The 13,945-nt window shown below is 42.7% G+C and overlaps 1 protein-coding gene across 3 annotated transcripts in view; it reads right to left on the bottom strand.

The window, feature by feature from the left end:
• Positions 1 to 221: 221 nt before the first annotated feature.
• The window catches only part of myh11a (myosin, heavy chain 11a, smooth muscle), a 28,999-nt gene continuing 15,275 nt past the window's right edge, over positions 222 to 13,945 (bottom strand). For 2 of the 3 annotated variants that reach the window (XM_086034641.1, XM_086034642.1), the window contains 32 exons: positions 13,588 to 13,683; positions 13,240 to 13,358; positions 13,005 to 13,157; positions 12,737 to 12,910; positions 12,482 to 12,655; positions 12,230 to 12,344; positions 11,819 to 12,012; positions 11,623 to 11,744; positions 11,459 to 11,528; positions 11,220 to 11,380; positions 10,400 to 10,508; positions 10,182 to 10,313; positions 9,785 to 9,991; positions 9,526 to 9,663; positions 9,321 to 9,444; positions 9,061 to 9,232; positions 8,546 to 8,758; positions 8,263 to 8,407; positions 7,943 to 8,149; positions 7,755 to 7,859; positions 7,520 to 7,672; positions 7,179 to 7,427; positions 6,886 to 7,098; positions 6,502 to 6,714; positions 6,250 to 6,411; positions 4,826 to 4,954; positions 3,244 to 3,332; positions 3,044 to 3,167; positions 2,751 to 2,959; positions 1,842 to 1,950; positions 1,573 to 1,745; positions 222 to 480 (listed from right to left, as the gene is read on the bottom strand). In XM_086034641.1, coding sequence (XP_085890767.1) covers positions 354 to 480; positions 1,573 to 1,745; positions 1,842 to 1,950; positions 2,751 to 2,959; positions 3,044 to 3,167; positions 3,244 to 3,332; positions 4,826 to 4,954; positions 6,250 to 6,411; positions 6,502 to 6,714; positions 6,886 to 7,098; positions 7,179 to 7,427; positions 7,520 to 7,672; positions 7,755 to 7,859; positions 7,943 to 8,149; positions 8,263 to 8,407; positions 8,546 to 8,758; positions 9,061 to 9,232; positions 9,321 to 9,444; positions 9,526 to 9,663; positions 9,785 to 9,991; positions 10,182 to 10,313; positions 10,400 to 10,508; positions 11,220 to 11,380; positions 11,459 to 11,528; positions 11,623 to 11,744; positions 11,819 to 12,012; positions 12,230 to 12,344; positions 12,482 to 12,655; positions 12,737 to 12,910; positions 13,005 to 13,157; positions 13,240 to 13,358; positions 13,588 to 13,683 — 4,880 coding nt within the window. In that variant the 3' untranslated portion in view covers positions 222 to 353. Of the gene's footprint in view, positions 481 to 823; positions 857 to 1,572; positions 1,746 to 1,841; positions 1,951 to 2,750; positions 2,960 to 3,043; positions 3,168 to 3,243; positions 3,333 to 4,825; positions 4,955 to 6,249; positions 6,412 to 6,501; positions 6,715 to 6,885; positions 7,099 to 7,178; positions 7,428 to 7,519; positions 7,673 to 7,754; positions 7,860 to 7,942; positions 8,150 to 8,262; positions 8,408 to 8,545; positions 8,759 to 9,060; positions 9,233 to 9,320; positions 9,445 to 9,525; positions 9,664 to 9,784; positions 9,992 to 10,181; positions 10,314 to 10,399; positions 10,509 to 11,219; positions 11,381 to 11,458; positions 11,529 to 11,622; positions 11,745 to 11,818; positions 12,013 to 12,229; positions 12,345 to 12,481; positions 12,656 to 12,736; positions 12,911 to 13,004; positions 13,158 to 13,239; positions 13,359 to 13,587; positions 13,684 to 13,945 lie in introns of all 3 variants that reach the window. The other variant, XM_086034643.1, reaches the window with a different exon arrangement.

The raw sequence follows: 13,945 nt of genomic DNA, 5'->3' as shown, positions 1-13,945 counted from the left end.
CCAGGTATTCCAAAATGACACGACACAAAGCCAGTACCATTTGGCTCAAATAGTAAAACATTTTGACGAGTGATATCTTCACCACATTGTCTATACAAGAGCTCGGCTGAAAATACGCCTCTGCATGGCAGAAAATGTTGTGACATTGCATTAGCTTGCTTAAATAATATCAAGTGAATGTGAATTCAAAGCTAATGGCAGCCAAACAAAACAGTGTGCGACTTTTCTTTGGCCAGGCAGTGTGTATTTTGATGTAAGGGGCGATGAGGGGAAGCAAAAGTTAACCTCCATTTTCAAGAAGGCAGTATTGTCAGGAGACTCTGATATCCGCTCAGTTGACGTCGTCTCATCTCTCAGTCTGCTGACTTTCCATTGAAGTCACTTTGGGAGTCCACCTCCTCCTCAGACGCGTCCTCAACCGCCCTCCGACCTCCGGCCATACGCCGAGGTGCGCTGCCAAAGGAGGGCTCATTTCCACGCCTAAAAAGTCACAGGCACAGAAGACATGGCGGGCACATGAGAGGAGGAGTCTGGGACAGTTTGCTGAGGCGTTTTCCTCGGATGTGTCACGTGGCGAAAGAAAAAATGTAGGTAGTAGGGTACACAGGTAACGTGCACGGATCATACTGTCTGTATTTGACTAAAAGATAGTTTTCATGGCATTTTAGAAAAGCTGAAGAAGGGATGTTTTTCAGTTTGAAAGTTGACAAATTCTTTTGGTGGGCTCAATAAGTTAGAAAGAAGAGTGTGCATTGGAAATGAATAAAAGTTGGGCATTTCTTAGAGATAATGAGGAGACAGTAACTTTTAGATGGAGCGGTACCTGCAGTGTTACTTCTTGAATTAGAGGTTGCCTCTGGAATACAAAAATACACACAACATTTGTACTGCCTGAAGAGTTGATTCGATGTACTACTGTATATACGTTAACAGAGAACATTTTTATCCACTAAAAGGAGCTGTGGGACAAAAAAAAAATGGCACCTGAGAATTCAAAGCTAACCACATTCGAAACAGCTCTCAGTAGGATGAAGTGCAGTTCTACAATTCAACCAATGCAAACTACAAATACAAAATAAACACATTGCTGTCTGTCAAAACTGAACAATATATTTGTAGATGTGCTGGTGTTCCTAATGAAGAATTCAGGAAGCAGGATGATTGAATTCCATTTTTGCTGCTGTTAGATGGCGGTGCAAGATGTGTTTTTTGATCGACAGTGCAGTTCAAATATAAAGATCTGACTGTCCTGATATCATCTATTACTACGCATCCTTGTCCCACTGCGCTGGCACTGCAAAGTAGTGATGGGAAAATGAGGCTTCAAGATGATTCATGTACCAGTTGTTGTGTTTTTTTTAGCCCTCTGGATGGCACTCTCTGTTCAACATAGGGCTGAAAACACACTGACTTGCCATTTCTTTAAACCCCTTTCATTAAACTAACAGTGGCATCTAGAGGAGTCAAAAAATACAACAACTGGCTCATGAAGCAAATTTGAAGCTTCATTTTCCCACCACTGAAAGAGCAGCAACTACAAATGATGTTTTCATGACGTGAAACTATTCCTACCTGAGTTTGCTTTTGAGAGAGTTGACCTCACGACTCATGGCATCGTTGGCCTCGGTGGCTTCATCCAGCTCCCGCTGCAGCTTCCTGCGGGCGGCTGTAGCTCGCTGAGACTCCTCCTCCGACTCCTCCAGCTGCCGCTTCAGCTGCTTCATGCGCGTGTTTGCCTTCTCCGCCTGATGGGGAATGGATCGGGGGGCATTCGAGTCGAGGGTGCGCCACTTCTGCTACCGCAAGGAGTTCCGAAATGCTTGGAAAAGTAGTGATCCTACCTGGTCTTTGTACTGTTCTGCCTGTTTCCTTTCATCCTCCACCTGCATCATCACATCTTTGAGCTTCTTGTCCTTCTGGCGCACACTCTTGGCAGTCGCCTGCTTTTCCCTGAAAAGCAAGACAAAGGCTTGATGTAATTTATTTGGAGTCTGCAAAGAATTGGCATTGGACTCGGGGAGTTGCAGGTTTGAGACCCGTGGCTGATCAAAATAGGGACTTGGGATGCTTACTGGAGAAAAGTTACTTGGCTTTCTCAGTACTGCTGCAACAACATTACGTAGCAGCACAAAAAAAAAAATCTTTGTAGTTCAGTATCTCGTGTAACTGTCATTTTTTTTAATGATTCAATATCAGTAAAATATTCGTAACAGATCCTGTTTTCTTTGCTGATTGCTTTCTTTCGGACTGAAATAAATCACAGGGTTTTTAAAGCGTATAGTTTGACATGCAGTGTCAATTTTGACCAAAGTTTAAGTTATAAAATGTTTGCTTGTTTTGTATAGGGCTATGAATAATCACTGTGATATTGGCAACAGTAAGTGCAGCGGATTCTTATGCAGCCTTGCCCAGATCTAGACAGATACCACAATATTGTCTCTGAGCTCTGGTAGTTCTTTGATCCTCATGGCTTAGTTTTTGCCCTGACATTGTAGTTCAGCAAAAGTTCAGAATTGTATCCAAATAATGTATACGTTTTCATTGTAAAAAATGAATACATTTGCGAGCAACATCCTAAAATTCAAAATTTGATTTGCCGTTTTGGAGTAATGCATAGAAAAATGCATTTTAGCAAAAGGCGCCGGCAAGAATACTTTGTGGACACAGCATGATGATGAAAAAAAAAAAAAAAAAAAAATTGTTATAATACTAATAATGCTGTTGCATTGGTTATTGGGTGTGTCTCTGACCTGCTTTCCTGCTCCAGCTGCTCCTCCAATTGGGCCACCTTGGCCTCCAAAGCGGCAATGGAGGATTTGAACTTGGACTTAACCTGGTTCTCCATCTCGCTGAGCTTGGCCTTCATCTCTTTGTTCTGGCGCTCCATCTGCTGCCGGGCGCTCTCGTTCTTCTGAGAGGCCGAGCGCTCCGTTTGCAGCTCGTTGTTTATCTGATCCACCTGTGAGGAGAACGCAAGCTAGTACCAGATGCGCAAGACCGTATGGTGAGGCTGGTCTTGATGCGATCTGGCTTCTACGGCAACCTGTTGTGTGCTCTTCCTCAGCCTGTCGTTGAGGATCTCCATGTTGCTCTGCTCCTCCTCCAGTTCCTCTTCCAGCTGGGAGATCTTAGCTTCCAGGCGACGCTTCTCGTCGGACAAGGCTGACCTACGCACGCGGAGCAAAAGTGTGGTCAGAGTGTGGACAGTAAAAAGTGTGGTCAATAAAGAACAGCATGACAGACTTTCCAGAGGAGTTGCTCGCCAGCTCATCTGCCAGCTCGTCCCTTTCAGCCTCTGCTTGCTTCCGCGCCCTCTCAGCAGAGGCCAGTTCCTAAAGAAGCGAGACATGAAACATGGGTTTCATGCATTTATTTTGCACCTCCACTTAAAAACAGGTTGATGTCTTGAATGGCAAGCTCTTTGCGCAATTATGTCCACGTACCAGTATGCTCTCTGTCCTCACTTGTGTGACATTTCTGCACGCTAGTAGATCAACTACATGTTACTAGGGAGGCAAAATTGTGCACTAGTTCAGTGATTCTCAACCAGAATATTGTGGCGTCCTAGCGTGATGTGAAGGAGCATCATACAATTTCACATCATTTGTCACAAAAAATATCAATTTTTTGTTCACCTATCTATGCCAGCGACTTATAGTGACAGAGAGAAGATTTAAATGCTGTTCGAAAGTGCAATAAACTTGCGTAAATACCAGGTTTATAATGGCTTGGGATTTTCCTTTATAGTTTTTATTTCATTTTGACTTTTGTTTTTTTTAAATCTAGTTAGTTTTAATTAGTTTTTAGAGCAAGTTTCTTTTTTTGAAAATGCTTAGTTTTAGTTAACTTGTTACAGTTGTAATATTTGTTTTAAATATATGAAGTACCGTATTTGTCGAGTGCGAGATAAAAAAAAAGGCACTTAGTATTGTGTGATAAAATAAAGAAAACTACAATTCTCAATTCTTCTGCAGCTACAGATGTAAAGCAAAACCAAAATAAATACATTTAAAATCAACCCCAAAAGCTCATGTATGACATTAATTGACAAAAATGAAAACGAGCGACATTTTCGCTATAATTATGCTGACTTTTTGTTAGGTTTATAGATGCAAGGTGTAGGTTCAGCTAGGTTTTTTAATTTTTTTTTTAAAGAATTTTCATTTTATTTCATTAATGATTAAAAAAGAAAAATCATTACTTTTTGTTTAATTATAGTAACCTTGGTACATACCCGTCCTGTGAGTATATCAGCTTTGTGTCTAATCGGGCCCAGATTTCACACTGATCAAGTCATTTGTGAGTAAATTGAGACAAGGACATCATTATTCAATATTCCTACTTTTTGTGGCATTTTGTTTGGTGATGTGCCATAAGTAAAATTTGTACCTTGGCTCAAGAAAGCTTGGGAAACACAGCAGTAGTTGACTGCTTCTGGTGACAATATAAAATTCGACTACAAATAAAATTGTATTATTTAACATTTATTTTATATTTAGTGCTTCACTAGTAGCACGCCAATGTCCACGACTGCAACATTTTGCATTACTAACATGTAGTAGTTGTTCTACTCGTGCACCCAAATCACTCTTACAATGCACAGACGGTAGTGGAGGAAGGCAGCAATGGTAAAAATGTTTCTCGGAAGACACAGTTGCTGTGTCCTAGTTCTACTACTGTGTGCTAGTTGTCCTACAAGTGTGCAGAAATGTAGTGGGCTAAATTGTAGTAGTAGTGAGGATAAAGATGATTGAGCGCACTGGTAGGGCATTGAATGAATGCTCAAAAAGCATTGCATATTCTTGTTGCCTGCAAACACTGTTACCTCTTGCAGCTGCATCAACTCAGCCTCCAGGCTCTTGGCTTTCTTCTCACTCTCCTTCGCCGTAGTCAGCACCTCCTCACGGGCAGCACGGGCATCTTCCAGCTCCCTCTGGAAGTCTTTCATTTGGGCCTGGTGGAGAAGAAGAAGAATCACACACCAGCATCAGTATAGCATGTACTTACATAAATGTACCCATGGCAGCTTTAACCCTTGTATGGTGTTCGGGTCTGTGGGACCCACGTTCAGTTTTTATCAAATGAAAAATGACCCAAAGCATAGCTGAAACCTTCTCCTCATGGGGATAACATATTGTTATGGGAATTTCTTTTTTTTTTTAATTCCATTTTATTTTTCAAAAAGGAGTAGCACATTAATTCATACATGTGATCTAACAAAGGTAAAGGGCAAATATTAGCATTGTTTTCTGTTCATATGCAGCGGCGGAGCCAGAACGTAGCTAATGGGTGGGGTCAGTGGAAAAATCAGGGTGGGCCTGAATATTTCTCTCACTGAGCACAATCCTCCTGTTCCGACATCGTATATTCAAATAAAATGGTAAACTGAATAATGTGAAGTTCAGATCTTCCTCAGACAACCACAAGAAAATAAAAAACATACCTAAACACACATTAAAAAATAATTGTAAACTAATTTAAGAATAATTTAAGAATATATATATATATTTTCATGGATCTCACTGGGTGGGCAGTCTGTCATGAGATGGCTAAAAACTGGTCGATTTTGTTGCGTTACTCATATTGCACAAACACAGTATTAATCAGAATGCAGTGTTTACACTAGTGAAGGCGCATTGAACATATATGAATATATTATTAATCCCCCAAAAATCTTTGCAATAATATGTTCCATGCACCTTCACTCGTCTAAACACGGCATTGAGATTAATACCGTGTTTGCGTAATATGAGTTAAACAGCAAAATCCAGCCATTTTTAGCCATCTCAGGCAGCGGCCATTTTGTCACTTCTGTCGACTGAAAATGACATCACAACTGCTCAGGGCTCAGGTAACGACCAATCACGACTGACCTGTTTTCTGAAGCTGAGCCGTGATTGGTCGTTACCTGAGCCCTGAGCAGTTGTAATGTCATTTTCAAAAAATGGGTTTGACTTCTCCATTAATTCTCTAGACTGGACAATTTAGATAATTCTCAAATTAGGTTTGGGGAAGGCCCTTGCTTTGTGAACACATAAAATGTTTGGCAAATTAGTCTTCTACTGCTGTAGGGAGATGAAAACAGAAGCCCGAGTACAAAGAGAAAACCCACAGGCGGGGAGATGGGGGAGAAGATGCGAATTTCACACAGAGAAGTCACAAGCCAACACAGAATTGAACCCAGAAGCTTCAGCAAATGTGTAAAACAAGAACTGAGCTCAAATATTACAGCCATTTCTTAACTCTGACCTGAATCTTTCGGAGCTGCTTGATGGCCTCATCTCGTCCCTTATTGGCTGCATCAATCTGGCCTTCTAGATCTTTCATGTCTGTCTCCAACTTCTTCTTGGCTGCTGCTGCGGAGGCCCTCTGCTTACGTTCATCCTCCAGCTCTGTCTCCAACTCACGGACCTGCAAGGTGCGCAAGGTGCTCGATTTCTGATGTGACCGCAGTAACTCTCTGTGACGTATGCTGCGAGGGAGACGAATGTGTTACTTCACCTGCTTGACCAGCTGTCTCTTCTTTTCCTCTCCCATCTCATCACGCCCTTGCAGATCCCGCTCAAATTGGGCCTTCAGAGCCTGCATGTTGACCTCTAGGCGCAGTTTGGCATCCTCAGCCGCCTGCAGCTCATCCTCCAGTTCCTCCAGCTGAGTCTTCATCTCCTCCACCTGGGCCTCCAAGCCTCGCTTGGACTTCTCCAGCTCATGGACCTGACAACAACGTAGCATTAAAAACACAACCACGTGATGACGCATTCATTGCTTTTGTTCAAGATCAAGGGTGAGCCGGAGCCCATCCCAGCTGACTGTGATCGAGAGATGCACGGTCAACAGCAGGGCAGTGATGACACATTCAGCGACATTCTGAATTCCAGCTCGTACGTTTTTCCCAACATCATCCTTTGAGCTGATCAGATCCTCCATTTCCACCCTCAGGGCCTTGTTGGCTCTCTCCAGCTCCTCTCTGGCATCCTGGGCCTCATCCAGAGCCCTGGCCAGGGACAGAGCCTTTGTCTCCTTCTCTCTGGCCTCAGCCTCGGCTCGATCTCGCTCGTCCGCATATTTACTAGAGATCGACTTCTCCTCCGCCAGCATCTGGAGGCCAAATAACCGCAAGATGTCAAAACTTCTTGCCAGGTAGCGGTATAATGGCAACAATAACAACGTGGACAAACCTGGTCAAACTTCTTTTGTTTCTTCTCAAGGTTTGAAACATTCTGCCTCTGGTTGTCAAGATCCATCAGTGTGTCCTCCAGCTCCTGTTGCAAACGGTTTTTAGTCTTCTCCAATTTGTCGTAGGCAGAAGCCTTCTCCTCAAACTGGGTGTTGGCTGCCTCCAAATCTCTCTGCAAGCGTTTCTTGCTTTCTTCCAGCAGCTCGGTGTTCCCACACATTTCCTCCAACTTTTTCTTTGCATCGGACAGCTGTAAAAGAAGACGAATAAAATGCACCGTTTTGTTTGACAACATTTTGATACCATCTCTAACATGAGTCTGGATGGAAAGTCATTTCCGACCTGGATGTTGAGGGTGGAAACGTGTCTCTCAACATTCCTTTTGGCCTCCATCTCCTCCTCCAGCTGCTCCTGTAAACTGTTCTTGTCATCCTCTGCCTGCCGCAACTTGGTCGAGAACTGCAGCTTCTGTCGTGTTTCCTCAGCCAGCAACTCCTGTGGGCGCCAAGCAGGTCAAAGGTCAGACCAAAACATTGCTACTTCCTATATCACCTTCTCGAAGTTCTGCTGCAGTTACCTGTGTATCCTGGAGTTGGGAGCTAAAGCTGGAAACATCTTTGTTCAGTTTAATGTTCTTTCCCTCAGCTTCATTCAGTAGGTTTGTCACACTCTCCAGTTCAACCTGCGGAGGATTAACATGCATCTTTTTTTTGATGGATGTTTACAGTTTTACATTTTTAGAGTATACGTCACAAAGCCAATTACAGTGATCTTAGAGCAGCGTTCTCCCAGTTCAGCCTTCTGCTTCTCACTGTCATTGAAGCGGGATTGTAAATCTGTCACTTGACCTTCCAACTTCTTCCTCTTGTGCTCCCCGTCTTGTTTGGCTTGAGTGAGCGAGCGCACCTCCATGGTCAATTCAGATGTCTCCTTCTCCAGGGCTTGTTTGGCCTTCTCCAAGTTTGACTTTACCTAGTAGTGGAGGGACGTTTGGATTTTATTTTACACAAGACAGCCATACATTACACAAATCAAGTACTGTAAATCAATTAAGTATTAATGTGTGAAATAACAGGAGTCATTACTCGTTTTGACTGTTCCAGTTGCTCGGTAAGCTCCTCCACAGCCTGGGTGTGTTTCTGTCTCATTTCATGTATCTGGGCTTCATGGGTCCGGTTCTCCTCTTCTATGGCTCTTTTCAGCGAGGTCACCTCCTGCTCACGTTTGGCTCTGCAGAACAGAAGAATAGATTATATCGAATCTACTCGGGGAAAAAAGTGACACTTCTGCTTGTTCACATTTGTGTCCTCAGATCGTTTTTTTCGTTTACTTTCATTATATTTATGTTTTGGTGGAGGTATGTGTGACCTGAGTTCCTGCTGGGTGGCAGTGCTGTCCAGGGTATCCTCAAGTTCCGATTTAAGAGCCTCCAACTCTTCTCCCAAGTCACGTTTGATCTTTTCGGCTTTGTTCCTGGCTGCTCTCTCAGAGTCGAGGTCTTCCTGCAGGTCGGAGATGTGGCCCTCCAGCTCACGGATTTTCTTTAGAGCGTTGTTCTTTTGAGCTGTCTCATCTTCTAATCTATATAAAGGAAGGAATAAACTTGTTTAATACACTGGTAATTTAATTTGAGTTAATGTCAGGCAACATTAAATTGCATTTACCAAAAAATAATGACTTCATAAGTATAATGATACATAAAAGGTATGCTAATTGGCCTTATGCATGAAAATCAACTTTCATCATTCACGTTTTCTTTCTCTGTAAACTGTCCCAAATCATTTCAGATGACAGTTGCTTTCAACGGAAGCTGTTGATTTGTTTTGATTTGGCCCATGTTGAAATGCAGAACAAGTGATAAAGAATTCATCACGAGACTTGACCTGGCCAAGGAATTCTGCAGCTCCTCCTCTTTCTTTGCCAGCTGGGCTTTGAGTTCACCAATCTGGGCCTGCAGGTCCGCGAGCTGCTCCTGGAGATCGTTTGACTCAGCCTCTAACTTACGCTTAACTTTATCCAGCTCCTGCCGAGTCTTTTCCTCCTTCTTCAGTCGGACTGGAAGTGAAGCAGAAGGAAAACGAACCATCAAACTATGAGTAGTAAAATAAGTCGGTAAATTGTGATGCTCCCAAACAATGATTACCCTCCAGTTCTGAGATCATGGACTCGTGTTTATTTTTCAGCTTGGTGAGGTTCTTTGATTTCTCCTCTTCTTCAGCCAGATTAGTACTGTAGTCTGCCACCCTCTCCTCCATCAGCTTCCTCTCCTACAAAAAAAAATATATTGTGTCTTAGTTGCTGAGCCAATACTGGCACTTTAAATTCATTGTGTTTTTTTTCTCATTTACCTTCAGCAGCTTGTTGTTATGATCTTCCATCACCAGGATTTCATCCTCAAGCTTTTTAATCTTCCCTTCACAAGTGACCTTCTCCAGCTGCAGCTTTTGTCGCGCATCCTCCTCCTCTTCTAAATGCTCTTCCAATTCCTACAACGAAGAGATAACAAGATACTCGGCATGCTTATTTTTCCTTGTATTTGGAAAGAGTGATGGGAGATAACTGACAGCAACAATGAGCACAACATTGAGGAGAAGCCAAAATCATTACCTGCATCTGCTGTTGCATCTTCTTCTTTTCCACCAGAAATGTCTGAGACCGTTCTTCCTCTTCGTCAAGTCTTGCCTCCATCTCATGGAGGATTTCCTCCAATTCCTGCTTCTTAGCTGCCAAACGCACCCTCATCTCCTCAGCTTCCGCATACAACTCTGTCTCAGCCTGAAGCTGCTCCTGAAGCGCATTCCTCTCCTCCAAAATCTGAAGCAAATTGACAGTCAAAACCAGAGTCAGCTTGAGTGGAGTAACCCTGCGACTGAGTGACAGTCTGTCTTCGGCCACGGAGGCAATACAAAGAAAAAAAAGGATGTATAGACAGTACATCACAGGAGAATGGGTTGTGAACGTGAATGGAATCCAAAGATCTACATTTGTGCCATTTGTCATTTACCGTTGTGTGCTTCAAGGTGATGTCGTTGAGCTCTGATTCATACTTTGCGGCATTTTCTTTTGATTTCTGCAGCTCTTCCTCCTTTAAGCTCATCTCCTCCTCCTGACGTGTCACTTGCAGAAGAGGCTTAACCTTTTTGGGACAAGTGACATCAATATAAAATATTAAGATCTTCAGTTATTAACATAAGTTAGGTTGACCTATATGGACATGCTGACCTTTGTGAAGAGTCTCCACCACTGCCAGTTTCGAAGTTTGAGGTAGGCGGCACAATTCCTCTGAATCACTTTCATGGCTGTGAGTTGTTGCTGCCTCTTGGCAAATGCCCTTTAAATAGTCAACAAAATAAATACATCATGTATGATACAATACATGCAAGAGCACACACCCATTTCTGACACTCATGCATACAGCTCGACCAACACTTAAACATTTGTCACGCCAGTGCAAATCCAATACTTGAAGGTATGCATTTTTCCCAAATCCAATGGAACAAATGCAATGAGATACCACCTGAAAATGTGTAATGGGATTTTCTATGTTAAATTCAAATTGCTGCCAAATGTGCAGGCTGGATTAGTTCTGTTGATGTTACAGGCTTGGACCTTGCATAAACATCGCTATTTTTTGTTCAGATCAGATAAGACATGATGACTATAGAGTAGTGATTTGTTTTTTAAAATTGTACTGTACCCAATCAAAAGCACTTTGTTTGACATTTTAAAACATGATATGGGATCATATTTGTTGTATTTGCCCCCAAATTCAGATGGTAATATCCTTGAGATAATACCTTCCAATCAAAAAAAAAATCCAAGTCGCTTATACAACTCAGATAGGAAGATGAACAAATGCCTATAAACAAAAAAAATGCCTGGATGACAAATGAATGAGAAAAACATGACTGCTATTAGTGCAGGTGAACATGTAAAATTTGTTTTCAATTCATCGCAACTGCATGCAGTCTTGCCTACACATTAGAGTCATATTACAAGTCATTGGGGTGTGAATCATGTGCGAGATCTTGGATGTACGTACTTTCTGGCCAGGAAGCCTCGAGCTTGGGCCTGGAAGGCAATGATGATCACAGTTATCTTCAGGTCTCTCTCTTCCTCCAGCTGGGCCAAAACTCCCGTGCGGAAAAACATCTTGCTCTGTCCGATCCTGTACAGATTGGGATCCAGGTCCAGATGTTTGATCTATATCAAAAGACATTGATAACTCACTGTCACCATAAATTCAAAGCAGCAATTTTTCACTGAATAACACGAGTTTACCATGAGGCAGCAAGCTTGTTTTCCATCCATAAAACCTTTGGGAATAGCACTTGCCGCCAGAATCTCATAGCTAGAAGAAAAAGGTTGACAGAAATGATATTTGAATCCAAAATATAGCAGTAGCACGGCAGTAGCTAGCAATAGTCCCATCTGATCTAACTCACCGCTGGCGAAACTCCTGGAAGACAATTCGATTAGGGAATCCCTGTCGGCAGATTCGAATCCCCTCCAGCACGCCATTACACCTGAGCTGCTCCAAAACCAAGTTGGCATCCAGCTTCCCTGCCTGAAGTGAACATTAGTAATCTGAAGTAAATTCTGTTTTAATAAATAACACTTTACGTCAAGATTTTTCTTTACCCTCTTCTCATGGTTTGGAATGATGCATCTGACAAAGTTGGGCTGGGTGTTGTGCAGTGTGGTCATGAGTTTGGCGAGGGACTCCTTGTAGAGCTGTCCCACCGTGCGGAACATTCCCTTCTTGGTCTTGGATCCACTCGCCATGGAACTGTCGGACATCTTGGCAATTGTGTCGAGACCCACCACTCTGTCAGCTGAAGCACACGACAACACATCAGTCACTGAATCGCAAATAACAGACAACAGTGCATTTGAGCACTCCTGAGGTCTTCATATTAGCTACAAAATGCACACAAATCAAAACTGAACATCTCTGCAATTGCATATTAATTAGTAATATTGCATAAGACCACTCAATAGATATCTGCTGAGATAAGAATTTGCCTAAAGCAGGTATCTCAGTGATCTTACAATCTTTCCAAAGGTCTTGCACAAAGGTGCTGGAGGAGTTGTTGAGCAGTGCTGTGACATTGTCATTCAGGGGGTCCATGTTCTTTGTCAGCCAGGCTGTGGCGTTATAATCCACCTGCAAGCAAACAATATCGGTTTAATTTTAATCAGCAGAACTGGAACACCTACTTCAGCCACCCCAAAAAAAAAAAGCATAACCCAAATCAAATCTCAATCGCAATGTCCAAAAAGCCCTTTTCCTCTTATCCTCACCTTTCCAGCATAGTGAAGAATAGAAAACTCTGTCTTGTCTTTTAGTTGTTTTGGTTTTGCAAATTTAACATGGTTTCCTTGGGTGCTCATGAGTTTTTCCACAAAGGAGACATCTGTAGCCTTGGGGAACCAGCACTCTTCATCCAGTAAGGCCAGAATGCCTGGAGGGTTGTTCTGCAAACAGTATGGAGAGATTCACACAAAACCACACCATGAGGAAGAAAAGCTCATCGTCACTGTCTCAAGGCCACTCACCGGCCTCTCAATGAGCTCTATGCACGGCTGCAGGTCCAAACCAAAATCAATAAAGTTCCACTCGATGCCTTCTCTCTGGTATTCTTCCTGCTCCAAGATGAACATGGTGTGGTTGAAGAGTTGCTGGAGCTTCTCATTGGTGTAATTGATGCACAGCTGCTCAAAGGAGTTGTCCTGCAACAGCCAACAGACAGAACTCAGGATGCCCTTTGTCCACAAAAGGTTTTTACCTCGTCACGTTGCACATTAGACGTTCACGTGTCCATACCTCAAATATCTCAAAACCAGCGATATCGAGGATACCCAAGAAGGAGGCCCCTTGACGTTTGGTCTTGTCCAGGGCTTTGTTGACTCGGCCTAGGATCCACCGGAACAGGCGCTCAAACACAGCCTTTGCCAGGGCTTCAATAGCAAAGTCAGCCTATGAAGTAACACGCACACACATGCATGAAACTCATGAAATGCCATTTCTTTTATTCCTCGAAGTACGCGCCGTGTAGTACCTGCTCTTTGGTCTGGGCTTTTTGCACCACCTCTCTGCCAACTTTGATTCGAGGCGTGAGAATGGCACGAGTGAAGTCCGTCACGTTGATGCCCTGCAGGTGACACACCTTCTGAGCCGCTACAGAGAGGAGGAATATATGTATTATAATATAATACCATCATATCAGAGTGTTATGCTATTTCTGTTTTTCTTTTGTTAGATTTTGAACAGCATTTTTTTTTTTTCATTTCATGTTTGAATGTCACTATTTTGTTTCTCAAGTGGCATGTACTGTAAAACAATAGACATCTCTGTACCTCAGATTCATAATACAAAAAGGTAGAAAAAACAAAATACTGTATCTAACCTGTGTTGTCTGGCATGGTGGCCTGCTCTTGGTTCCTTTCTTTCTTAAACTCAATGTTTCCCAGCTGCATCACCGTTGAACACACCTTCAGGATATCTACAGTAACACAGTGACAGTAATGGTAGGATCAATCCATCTCCTACAGCGCTTGTCCTAATTTTTGAGATGAAGCCTTAACCAGCTGATAGAAAAACAATCATTTATGCTAACATTCATGCCCAAATTAGAGTGCTCCATTAATCTAAGAAGCATGTTTTTGGAATGGGGGAGTAAAACCTATGCAAGGGGAGAACATGCAAAATGGCCACACAAGAGAGGCCTGCGCTAGCAGTTTAATTTATAAAGTTGCCTTGCAGTA

This window comes from Filicampus tigris, chromosome 6 (genome assembly GCF_054856515.1).
Source record: "Filicampus tigris isolate MCC_2025a chromosome 6, RoL_Ftig_1.0, whole genome shotgun sequence".
NCBI lineage: Eukaryota > Metazoa > Chordata > Actinopteri > Syngnathiformes > Syngnathidae > Filicampus > Filicampus tigris.
The sequence above is the reverse complement of the archived record's forward strand: the minus strand, read 5'-3'. Positions and strand labels throughout refer to the sequence as shown.